This window comes from Epinephelus moara, chromosome 13, assembly GCF_006386435.1.
Source record: "Epinephelus moara isolate mb chromosome 13, YSFRI_EMoa_1.0, whole genome shotgun sequence".
Taxonomy (NCBI): Eukaryota; Metazoa; Chordata; class Actinopteri; order Perciformes; family Serranidae; genus Epinephelus; species Epinephelus moara.
In genome coordinates this window covers 16,639,538-16,653,165 of record NC_065518.1, presented here as the reverse complement: position 1 = coordinate 16,653,165, position 13,628 = coordinate 16,639,538, and the positions used below count along the sequence as shown (strand labels likewise).

The following is a 13,628-nucleotide window of genomic DNA, read 5'->3' as shown; positions in this document are numbered from 1 at the left end:
CACACACACACACACACACACATGACCAAACACATGATCCCCTCCAGGCTCCACCTGTTGGAGATAATTCATTGCTTGTAGATTGGCAGAAAATTAATTAATCGTTTTATCAATTAATCGTTTTTACAGCAAAAATGACACTGGTCATAGGTTCTCAAAAAATGAACATTAGTTGCTTTGAGTTTTGGACTGTTGGTCAGACGTAACAAAATATTTTAAGATGTCACCTTGAACCTCCAGTAATGTATAAAGGGCATTTTTCATTTGCTGACATTTTACAGACCAAATGATATCAATAACTCAAGTTAGAAATTGTTAAGTAATAACACTGAGACATACATAAGTTACAGGTTTAAATATGACAAAGGAGTACAGGATATAAGGCAGTCTGTGTCTTTAAAAGGACCATTCACAGGCTATTTTTTTCCATCTGTAGTCTAGTTGCATTTTTGCTCGAAATTAACCATCTACTATTTTTATACCAGGCTGTTGTTGTATTGTCGTTTCCACAACAGCCTTAACAAAAGAGGTCACACACTGGAGGGTCCATTAACCAGTTCAAACATGGCAGGTGTGAAATCAATCTGTGGCTCTTCACCCTAAGGGACTGACACAAGCTGCCTATGAGTGAGTCTCATCTTAACCGTCAATTATTGGATGAGATAGCACTGACATTGTTGCCTGCGGCAGGTCGGGTGTTTAAACACTGTCAGTGCTGTTGATGTCTGAATCTCAATACGTGCACCAAACGCCCGACAACAAAACAGAAACAAATACCTTCTACCGTCAGTCTGATTATGTCAACACCCATTTGTCTGCAGTACACTGAGGAGTAAATGTTGTATGTGTAATACTGTAGTGTGTTCATGATGGTAGGGAAGTACTTCCTACACAATGTTCACCTTGTTTCATCGAAATGTGTCACTAAGGGCAGCATTTCATCTGACAGAACAAATTGCTCCTTGCCAGCAAACTGGAGCAGAATGGAGGTCACATTCACACTTTCTCAGATTGTTGTGGCACTTTAAGACACTCATATGGTTCTTCAGATAATAAATCTCTTCAGTCAAATAAATATGCAGACACAGTCTAAACGACGGGCGACAGCTATCCACAATCAGACATAAGCTGTGACCCATTTCCATAAATCTGAGCAGGTTTGAGTATGTACTGTGTTTACTGTACAAGAGGGAAGTGACAAAATAAAGTATACTTAAAACAGCCACTGTGTAAACTGGATATAAAGAATAAAACGAGATAATGGGATCACATGTTAATACAGGGTGTAAATGAGGCCGGTGAGTCAGCACATCAACCATTATTAATTTTATCATTAAAAACTGTGCCTTTCCCTCTGTGACATGTTGAAATGCCTTCTGTGAATAGAAAGCCTATAAGGGATTTAGCCGACGGACAGGCCGTTGGTCAATGTCAGGCTGTCTGTTAACATCTGGTGCCCTAGTTTCAGGGTTCCCACACATTTTCATAGACAAAATGTCAAAACTTCTCCATATATGTAGCACTAATCATGGCAACACAAGAGCAGGCACTTAGTACAAGATGGATAGAGGCAGGAGTCGACCACACCAGACAAGACCCCAGGTGCAGGCTGTGCAAAGATGCTCCTGAGACAGTTCAGGACCAACACCAATGCCATAACCAAGTGGCTGGCATAGTGTACAGGAACATCTGCACTGAGTATGGGCTGGAAGTCCCAAGGTCATAATGGAAGACACCTCCTAAGGTGGTTGAGAATGACCGAGCTGTGGGATTTCCAAACCCAGACTGACAAACTGGTGATGGCTAACCAACCGGACGTTGTGTTGATCGACAACAGAAGAAGGCAGAGGTAATAGAGGTAGCAATCCCGAGCAACAGCGACATCAGGAAGCTTGAAAAATACCAGGAGCTAGAAAAGATGTGGGGAGTAAAGGCAACAGTGGTGCCAGTGGTAATAGGAGCACTCGGGGGTGTGACCCCCAAACTAGGAGAGTGGCTCCAGCAGATTCCAGCTACAACATCTGAGGTCTCTGTCCAGAGGAATGAAGACCTAGGAACAGCTAAGATACTGCACAGAACCCTCAAACTCCCAGGCCTCTGGTAGAGGACCCGAGCTTGAGGACGACACACCACCACTCCCCACCACTCTTGCTCCACCTGCCTGGCGTTTTTCAAACATCAGATTCAAACTCTATTCAAACATAATTTCAGTGATTGTGAACAAAACATTGTCACATATTGATTAGAGCTTCCTTATATCATCGGCTACATAAAATAGATTTGCCGTCATGTTACATTAAGTATAAAGTTATCACAGAAAACTATTGTTACAATTTAATTACACACAACAAAATTCCATGACTTTTCCAAAAACTTTTAATGACCTTTGCAAATTCCATGACTTTTCCAAAACTTTCAATGACCTTTGCTAATTCCATGACTTTTCCAAAACTTTCAATGACCTTTGCAAATTCCATGACTTTTCCAAAACTTTCAATGACCTTTGCTAATTCCATGACTTTTACAGGTTTTTTATGACCATGTGAATCCAACACATTCTCACTTGTCACAACATTGTCACATGTTGACGTTTTGCTCATGGACTTACCCTGGGTGTATTGGTTGTTAACATTCTGGGACACATCAAGTGTCAAGTTGTCAAATGTCAAGTTCTGCCTGTTACATGTCTTCTTTCAAAGTACACTTCAGTTTTCACAGGAAATTTACTGTTTATATACAGTCTATTTCAAAATAAATACACTACATCAGTACAACACTGCGAATTGACCTTTTTTTTGTCTTCAACAACAAACATGCATGGTTGGGTTTCGGCAACAAAAGGAAGTGGTTTGGCTTAGGAAAAAAGAACAGGGTTTGGCTTTAGAATCGTACAGGACTCGAACACTGCTGAAACACGGTTGAAAGTCGGTGATTGTTGAAATTAAAACAAAGGTGTTACATTCGGTAAGATTATTTTTATTTGGTCATAGAGCTCTTTAGCAGAAGTGGTTTGTAGTTTTTTATGTTTTTGTTAACTAGCACACAGTAAATCCTTTGTTCTCCCAACATCAGGTTGTTTTGTTAAAGCGCTAACTGGCTAACTAGCTTCTTGAATCTGTCCTGCTAAGTGTTCTGGTTTCCCTTTTTGAAGGACAAGTACAGACTACCACTGCCGGCTGGCATGAAGAGTTATTTCCTTTCACACAGGGGCAGACATAAGTGCTAGTTTGCCATCGGCTGTAGTCTCTGTGTTGTGTTCAAGTGCAACTTTTTGGCTGAGATACAGGTAATGTGAGGCAACGCAGCATTCGGTCTTCGTCATTCTTTGATGTCAGTTTGGTGAAAAAGAGAACAGTATTACTTATTTTTTTGTTGTAAGTCGATGTACTGTTGCATTGGGTTGTCTGGTCATTATGTTGTATACTGAAAAAGTTGATTAAAACTTTTATTACAAAAATAAATAAAGATATATCAGTCCGTCTTTATTATAACTGCTGGATGGCTGTGCCAAAACCACAGTTCAATTCTATTTGGTTTTTCACATTTTCGGACGGCTAATTTCGACTTACACAGCAAATCTTAGCTGTTTCCAAAATCAGTATTACATGCAATATAGGAAGCACTGAGGTAGTGGATGAGGGAGTGATTTCACACACAGCTCTCGTCTGTAACTCTGCCTGTAAGCTCGGGGAGGGTGTAGACAGCCATGTCTCCCCACATACGCAATCACTTATTTTCCCCTACTAGAAAAGAAGGTAATTTTCAGAGAAGTTTCTGTTTGGGCATCAAAAAACCAGACAAAAGTCAGCCATTGACCCAGATTTCCACAAAAGCTACTGCAGCTAACGTCAGAGCTCCCCATACTGGATACTGAAAAGTCAAAAATATAACAGGTAGATACTAGATACACATGGGGACCATGCACACACACACACACACACACACACACGCTCTGTTTTGATGCTCTGGATCAGTCACACACTTTTAAGTATGAGTGATGATCTGCAAAGGCTATTATCTGACACAGAAAAAAGTCAATAACAATCTGATGATAACAAAATGAGGTTGAAGTAAGGGAGAAATTAAACAATGGATATACTATTAATTTAATTCCGAGCGCTGTGTTAGATTGGAACAGCTAAATATGTGCAGTAAGCCAACAGAGAGAGACAGCCTCATAAATCAGCATTAAAATGTCCCATCTTATTGGCCAGTTGTTCATTAGAGGCTCTTTTTTTCTCACAGTGCTGATTGATCAAGCGGGTCAGCGTGGCAGAGTGACACAGGTGGTGCTGAGTGAAGGTGATTAATGGCCCCTCGTCAAAACAGGTGCGCTGAAAATGCTTGGAAATAGCGAGGGGCTCTTCTGGAATAGTAAATATATACTGGATGCATAACAGCTCCTCATGGTTTGCAGATGTGAACATTTGCAAGATCGTGACAGAGAGAGTGCACTACAAGTCATAATGCATAAACACCTGACTAAACAAGGTGTGTTAGGTACCAGGGTACAGTTTCCAAATCTGCTGAGAGACTATTTCTCCAATTTTATTTTTGCCAAAAACACCAGACAACACAACTTCTACTGGAAAGTTTTTCTGACAGGTTGTGGTGGCTTTTTTTATGCAGCATTTACTCAGAAACTCTTCTGTCTAGTCAGCAGAAAATATGCACAGCAATGTAACAGCCAGGATGTCAGCTTCTGTTAATGTTGCTTTTGATAGTCTGACACCTATTAACTAGTAATTAACAAATTCATTTTCATTTAAAAAAAAAAAAAAAAAAAAAAAAAAAAGCAAAATGACGTGGGATACAAGAGGCCCCTCCTTTTAGTCCAGCACTGCATTGACTCAGTGGGCTTTAGCGCCACATTTCAAAGTGCTATCCATTTACAGGTGGTGAAATGTTGTAAATATCTTGTCTTTTATTAACTGTCTGTTAAATTTGCTGACAGACAGCTGGTGGAAACATACAGTGTCTCAAATGGCATACTTCTGTACTAAACACTTATATTTTGAGTGCACAAGTGCGCTAAGTGCGTTCAAGCTGCATAGTACGGGAAAATGCAGTGTTTTACTAGAGCGCTCAAAACGGTCTAAAAGTTGAGAATGGAATGATGGACATATCTCACCCTAAACGGTCGCCATCTTTGTGACGTAGCTTCCACTAAGTCACAAACTCTTCAGCTTCTGACATGACGGCTGGGGAGAACAAGGAGTCTGAGGTGGCTACAGTGAACACCGCCGCATTTACAGATTTAAGTTACATACGTTTTTTGCACTTAGTAATGTCGAATAGAAGCCGTCAGTATTGTTTGTTGAGTCTGTAATGATTGGTACTGTGAACAATAATGCGAGTGCTAACGTTAGCTTGCTAGCTAACATTAGTTTTGCTAGCTAGCTAACTAGGTCCTAGCTACGACTCCTAGCACGTTTTAATCAGCACTGATGTTGTGGCGTAAGTTTGGTTTAAGTGTGGGCTGAGATAGCGGTCAAATGTTGGCGGTAATGCTTCACCGTCTGTTTGCAATTTGCCGTTTGAAAAGAAGACGCAGAAGAAAAGATGGTTAAAAAACAAAAGAAAGATGTCGTCACTTTTGGAAAGTGCGTGATTTGAGACAACATTACTCTGCTGAAATTAGTGCACCACACATGAAGTACATAGGGTACTACATTGAAGTGTACTAACAGAAGTATGTGATTTGAGACACACTCATAGTCCCCGCTGTCCACACTCTGGTGTCCACTGCTTAGCTAACGTTAGCCTTGGCCTTACTGCACTGTGCACCATCTAGGTTGGATGGAGCTAGCTAGTGGTGCTGCTCATTCTGTGTTGCTGCAGAAACATGGTAACCATCCTCTGGTCTCCCCTGAGGTAGCCCTGGTGAGTACACCACTTCATTTTGAGCTGCAACACTTCTTTAGCATTGTTTACCATGTCAGCACCACTAGCCTTGCTTATGCTGCAAAAGGTGCTAACAGAGCTAACAGTAATGCTAAAGGGGTTTTGCGGCTCAAATCTTACTCACCAGGGTGACCTAGGGGTAAAACCAAAGGGTGGGCACAACATTTCCACAGCACTGATGCTTTAAAATGAACTATCAGAATGGGCAAGCATGCCCTTTCTTATATTGCACAATGAATGAATATTTCATACATTGAAAAGTATTGTATTTCATGTCTCCATCTACTGGTGGGCCATCACAATAAGAGTATGCATACATAATATGATTTTTTATTCCACTACAGAAGAGACTTGATGATCACTAAAATTAGGTAGGGAAAAAAGTGGATATATCAATATTGGTGTCCGTTATTAGCTAAATAAGTTGTTATCAGCATATTGGATATCAGCAAAAAATACAATATTGTGCATCCCTAATTAATAGTTAGCCACTGACATCCATGAGCCAGACCTTGTATCCGCCCCGTCACATTCACTCATACTGTGAGCAGGCAGTGGGCAAATTGTCTTGATATTAAACTCCAACAACAAGAAGACTCAGAGACAAAGCAGGATATGTTTCTAGCACTTGTAAACAGACTCTCTGTAGGGAAAACATTGATTAAAACACGGTGGATGACAAAATAACGGAAGCTCTGACAACACAACAGCCCTGCGGTAAATATCAATTTGAAAAAGGCTCATAATGTTGTGTTTTTGTTCAGACTGTAAGAGTTGTTGATTAAACTGTGGTCATTTTGAGGCAGTTTATGAGTCTTACAGTCAATGTTGGTGAGGGACTACATGTTGTTCCTCTCTAGCAATAAGTGGCACGTTGTCATTTTCTGCCGCTTTATTACATAAAGTCACAATGTTTGAGATTTAAAGGGGCAGTTCACTCCAAAATCCTACCTGTGTGCTATTTATCAGCCTAGATTGTTTTGGTGTGAGTTGCCAAGTGTTGGAGATATCGGCCGTAAAGTTGTCTACCTTCTCTTGAATACAAAGAACTCAATAACACTCGGCTTCTGGTGCTCAAACCACCAAAAAATACATTTGAAAAACTCAGCTGCAATGTCTATTTTCAGAAATCATGACCTGGAACTATTTGCTTTTTGGCAACTCACACCAAAACAATCTCAACTGATAAACAGCACTACAGGTAAGAGGTAAAATATGTGTTTTCCAGGGGAACCATAATTGTGCATATCTCACTGGCATGGCTGAATGGGATACTTAAATATAATGGAGCCATCATTAATGTTATTAGTTACACCTCTGCTTTTCCTGCTGGGATGAGTCAAAATGTCCCTTCATCTGGGACAACCTGGCCTCTTTCTGTCTTTGTAAGTTGTCTTAATTTGTCTCAAACAGTCAATTAAAAATGGTGATTGTCTGCTAAAGCTCAAAGGCATTCTCATTTCATATTCATCTTAACAAGATTCACTTCCAAAGTACTGAATTTAACAACACTGCACACCACAGCCTCAAAAGTTAACCAGAGTTATGCATAAAAGTTTATTATTCACAAGCCTTTTCTAGAGCTTTCAGCTATGTCTTCATCAGCAGCAAAGTGCTATGGATGGAATCATGACAGCTACTGTGCTCACATGTCAACTAGTCCATCACCATGACAACTGAGAAAACTCCATCCATAGGTATAGATTAAGGGTGTGTGTGCGATAATTAGAACATATGCCATAATTTTTTGCGCTCCATCTGCTAGACTTCACTCTCCTGCTGTATGTTAGACGGAGGTGTCGGCCACAATCTTACAATGGCAACAGTATACATAAGAATAGCCGCCACTTTGACCATTCTGCTAAGTCAATTCAAATGGGAATTTTCACTCTATTCTCTTTCTATGTCTCTGGTGCATCCCTACCTGAGCTGACGGCCTTTGCCAGTCGGCGCAGCCTCCTCTGGTGCGTCTTCCCTCTGTAGTGGATCTGGGCCTGGGCGCTAGAGTTCAGTTGGATGTTGCACACCTGGCACATTGTGGCACTGCTGCTGCCTTGACGGCGCTCTCGTTTGGCCCTGTGCACTGCCACCACTCTTTTCTCCTCCTCATCTTCCTCCTCATCTTCCTCCTCCTGTCTCTCCTGACTCTTGGGAGGGGGGCTGCTGTCCAGCCAGTCGGGGCTCTTTGGACGCTTCATATCTAGAGAAAGAAAAAGGTGATTAATCAAAAGTGTTGATGATTGATGTAATGAATGGAAATAATCTAGTCCCTGTGAGACATTTCTTTCAAAATGTGTGTTGTTACAGTCTCCACAAGGGGGCAACAGAGCAGCATGGCTCCATTCAGAGCAGGGAAATGGTCTTTTTCTTTAGTGGGATTCAAACTGCAGTTTTATGTGCACCATCATTACAATGCAAACCAAACAGAGAGATTTCATAGGCAGACAGGGTGCTTATCACTTGGTTTAATTGCCATAATTTGACCAGAGTGTTCACTGTCAGTATGTACACATTTTCATACATCATCACATTAGAGGGCTCACATTATGGGGGCAGGACACCACGTCTTTTCTGGTATAACCCCGTCCCTCAGATATGCATTAGCTGAAAAGAAAGGCCTATCTCTGGCACACATCACAGCATTACAACAGAGACGTGTACAGTCTGTAGATAAGTATCTTGTTCCAGCTTCTCTCCATTTATCAGATAATAAAGCCAATTCCCAGGGTACACAAAGCAACATGTTTCTTTGTGTGAGCACACAGCCTTAATACCTGTAATGGCTGAGCGATTGCAGCAGACTGACAGCATAAATCAAGCCGCAGCCATGACGCGAGCTCTGCTGCGAATGTGGAAATGTCACCCGAAGTCTGACTGAATTCTTTGTTTTGGTGCCGTTCACATGATAATGGCATCAATTAAGCCCTCGTGGTGTTGGGCATTTTATCCCCCCGCCTCGCTCAATACAAATCCGCCATCAAACGGAAACCATCACTTGTAAAAATCTTCTGAAAATTCAATTTGACTGGTGGAAAGATGAAAGTGGAAGGGAAATGTGTTCAGTAGAATTCATCAGCCTCCGACCAGCAACATGGACTTCAAAGCGGCAGCTCATCACCATCATTATTTGAATGATGTTATGCTACAGTGCGGCAGTGGATATAGACATGAAAAACTACTGGTGATGGAATTAAACAAGCAGGTGTAAGAAAAAAAGACAAATTATGTTTATGTACAACGACTGTAATATGCAACAGCAAATATGTTTTGAAGGACACAAGAAGCTGACTGGCTTATGTTTTCTAGTAACATAACTGGGACTGCTCTGTACTTTGAAAGTCCAGATTTTCAATCCGCCTCTGCGATGAGCCCAAGTTGATGTCTTCATATTGCTTTTTTGTCCATCCTGCCATCCAGAAGAAGAAATTCATTTTTCGGTTGATCGACTGATTTATGTAACCATGAAGCCTGAGGCCCAGGCACACCAAACAGACATCAAAGAACTAATGGTGACAAAGGCTGACTGTTGCATCACCTCACGTCACTTGTGTCTCAGCCAAGTTGCACTTGAACACTCTACGAAGTCTTCAGGCAGCGGCCAACTAGCACGTTGTTCTGTACTTGCGTGAGAGGAAATAACTCTCTGTACCAGCAGGCGGCAGTAGTCTGTATTTGTCATTACAAAAGAGAAACCAGGAGACGAACAGGATGGATTCAGGACGCTAGTTAGCCACTTAGCACATTAACAACACAACCTGATATTGAAGAACAAATGATATTAGCCGTGCACCAGTGAACAATAACACAAACAACTACAGCCTCCCCACTTCCATTTCTCTTTTCGTTAACTGAGCTGAACTGCCAATCCCCCTTTTACACTGCCTCTTCAAGGTGGGAACTACACGCTGTTATGTCGCGTCGTCGTTCTGTATTTAAGGTACAATCTCTGAACTGCTAGCATCGAAGGTAGTAACAGCACCAACAACATCTATGTAAAAGGGACAACCGGCAGGACTGGACCATGGGCAGGACGGGTGTGACATTTTGATGACGTGTAGCGCCTGTGGCCCACAGAGAGAAATTTAAAAATAGCTAATAGCAGTTAGCAGCTAACTCAAAGAAGAAAAACAGCAGCCGAAAATGTCTGTAAATTGGGAAAACAATGAGGTCCAGGAGCTCCTTATCCTCTGAGCACAGTACGGAATCAGCCGCCATGTAAGAGGGACAGTAAATTATTGTTATTGCCATGTTAATGCCATTGTGATTGTTTAAAAAGTGCTGCCGACGAGCATGTTATATGTCACACTAGAGGCTGATGCTGCTGTGTTATGTCACGCCTGTCATGCCTCTTTTGCCTGGGCAATACCGGCATACTGTCTAAACACACACACTGGAACAGCATGCAGGGTTCCCACACATTGTCATGGATACAATTTTCCATGACTTTTCCATGACTTTTCAAGGACCCATAAAAAAACAACAACAACAACAACAACAACAACAACTTGCTCAGTGTTTCTCAAACATACCACATTCAAACACCCTTTAAACATAACTTCAGTTGGCTGGCATTCATTGAGGGAGAGACAGAACACAGGGAGTAAGCATATGTGATGGTAAACAAACACTGTCACACATAAACACCTATTAGAGCTATGTTGCACCGACAGCTTCAGAAAATAAATGAGCATTTATGTTACAACACAGAGAGCAATCCACGGAAGATTAATATTTCATTACACACAACAAAATTCCATTACTTTTCCAAAACATTCAATGATTTTTCTAATTTCATGACTTTTCCAGGCCTGAAATTTCATGGCTTTTCCAGGTTTTCCATGCCCGTGGGAAAGCTGGGCATGATACCGCTATTGTTGGGTTCTGTGTAAAAACGCAAAGGCACCACAAAGAAGGGACTTGGTAGCTGCCCCATAGTACGATCTGTGTGTAAAAAGGTATCCTTCATCTCTTAGAGCACTTCAACATGCTGAATTCACAGAAAAAAGCCTGCATGAGCCAACAAGGGCCGACCAGTGCCAACGGTGAGGGACACACAGCAAAAACTACGGTGACAGACGCTCATCTACGGCCCAACACTGACTGATGGCCAACCGTTGGCTTGGTATGTCATGGTCCTTAGCATAAGTTCAGTCAGGAAGACTCTCTTTTCGCTCTCATTCATTCACAAATTTCTCTGCTTCTCTCTCTGGGTTCTACTTTATCAGTTGATGGGCGTCACTCTAAATTCATCTCTCCAGATTTTGCCATGATAATCCAGAACCAATCATATTGTTACTGTCAAACTTGTAAAAACTGTTTTCCCCTCTGCTGTTGTCAGTTGTCATTTAAGGACGAACAGATGTCGCTGTTTGATTAACTTCTTTGTCTATACATTGTAAGAAAATGGTGAAAAATGTCATTTTATTATACTGTTTCATCCACAACCCAAAGATATTCAGTTTACTGTCACAGAGACAAAAAGAACCCAGGAAAATATTCACATTTAACAAGCTGGAATCAGAGAATGTTGACTTTTGCTTTCATAAAAAATTACTCAAACCAATTAATCGATAATCAAATTAGTTGAATTAATAGTTGAAAACTAATCAATTAATCGAAATATCATTGGAGCTCTAGTGTATACAGGGTCTTTGATTTGATTGACCACACGCACCAATGAATGCAGGTATACGTTATTATTATTTTAAATATCACGATACATTGATTGTTTCCCTGCACAAATGAGTCAGAGGTCATAGCATAGATACTTTGCTGCTCTCTGGCTGCCTGAATTAAAAAATGTGTCTCAGACAGCCGCTGGATCAGAGCTCAGACTTTAGTTCTTCCCTCTAAAGTCTTTTGTCCGTAAACGTTGTACCATCACAGAACAGTATTGATGTGTCGACAGCAGACAGGGTCAGTCAGAGGGAGGTGTGGGCCATGGTTTGCATCGACATGGTCTCTGTATACAGGGATGAAGGAGTCGGTTTAGTCATCCTTTGAGGCTGTAAATTCTTGAGACACATAATGATATTTATCTGTTTTGTCTCTTTTTTATGTGTTTTGGGATTATTGTAAGTCAGCTGCTGAAGTAACCCCATGATGTTTTTAAGATATTAATGTTGATTATCATGCACTTACCCCTTCAAAAAAAAATTGAGATTCAATGCCAGGATTTTTCTAGATTGATGAGATTTAAGTTAAAATTTACTGTAAATTTTCAACCACATCTCTTGGTCTTTATTAGTGAATGAATTTGCTAAATTGTCATGCACTTCCATTCTTAAGTTACATGATGACAATTATACAAACTCTATTTGCTGATGGAGACGGTGAGATGTGGTTGAAAGCTCTTAAAGCTAGTAAGTGAATCTTATTAAGATCATTTGTTTCAGGTATCAGGTAGAGAAACTCTGACACATGCTGCAGTCTAAAAATAAATGTACAGGAAATGTAACAGAATAATACAATGAACAAGTTAGCAGTAGAGTGCAGATCTCCACCAGGAGGCTGTGTGTCCCTCGAGCTGATTGAGCCCACTGTGGACAATTCTTGTAATTGGAGCAGATGTCCAGTGTCCAAGAAAATAATAAAAATACACGCCTTGAGTATTTTGTGCCTTATTTTTGACCGAGCTGTGATACGAATCACAGAGCAGATTGATTTTTTTCGTGCTAACAGACACTGTATGTGAAATACAGATACAATATAATTATGAGGATAATTGTATTCTTAATAGCTAAGCCATATATTTTTGATCCATGTAATTCATAACTGGACTTTTAATGGTATTAACTAAAATTCAATAATCATCATTAAAATTTATGGTAGAATTACCTATATTGGGGGAAAATTACCAAATTGACGAAATCTGCAAGACTTCAAAATCAGGCAGAAACACTCCTGGTGTGGTCTGACACCTAGCGGAGGACAGAACAAAACCAGGATGCTGCTGCGCCTGGTGGATTGTCCCTTCTGGCTTCCTTACTGCATAGAATGCGGCAAAGAAAGCAATAACAGGGACTAATTCAATGGAATTGAATTAATCCGTAGATGCTCTGGCTCAAAATGAGCCAAAACGTTTTTAATGGATGTTAGTTTTTGAGCCACGATGAAGACCAAAATGTGACCTGCAACGGACGGTAAGGCTTGCTGTTTTTGATCAAGCCAATTTCCAGAAAACTTGCAGCCCAAACCAGCCAGTTAAAGGAAATGGCGAGTCAGCAGTCGATGCCACAGTCAATAAAACAGAATTTTCAATAACTGTATAACACCCCAACTATGAGAGGTCCTTGGGGCACCCAGTAGCTCAGTAGGTAGTGCCCCATGCACAAAGACAGTGTCATTGCCGTCCCCTCACATTTCGCACTTCAAACCTGTCCTGTCATGAAAGGCAAAAAGGCCCCAAAAAATAATTCAAAAAACATTAGATGTCCTTGAGCATACAGTCATATATGTGCACACAAAATATGTGGCTGATTGGTCCAGTAGTTTGCAAGATTAGCTGCAGACAGATAAATACACACACAGGCACACACATGACCAAATGAATGATCCCCTCCAGGCTTACACCTACCAGATATAAATATATGAAACATTTTACACTCTGTTTTTAGTCTCGGCTAAACGTGAATACCTCTATCGAACCATATAGCAGGTGTTAAAATAGCTTGCCAGCACATACAGTGTGAAGTATTTGTGAATTTTGAAATGTAGATACTGCA

General features: G+C 40.9%; 1 protein-coding gene across 1 annotated transcript in view; it reads right to left on the bottom strand.

Moving 5' to 3' along the window:
• The window catches only part of LOC126400140 (zinc finger protein 385C-like), a 133,337-nt gene that overhangs the window by 72,914 nt on the left and 46,795 nt on the right, over positions 1–13,628 (bottom strand). The window contains exon 2 of the mRNA XM_050060649.1: positions 7,829–8,104. Coding sequence (XP_049916606.1) covers positions 7,829–8,104 — 276 coding nt within the window. The remainder of the gene's footprint in view (positions 1–7,828; positions 8,105–13,628) is intronic.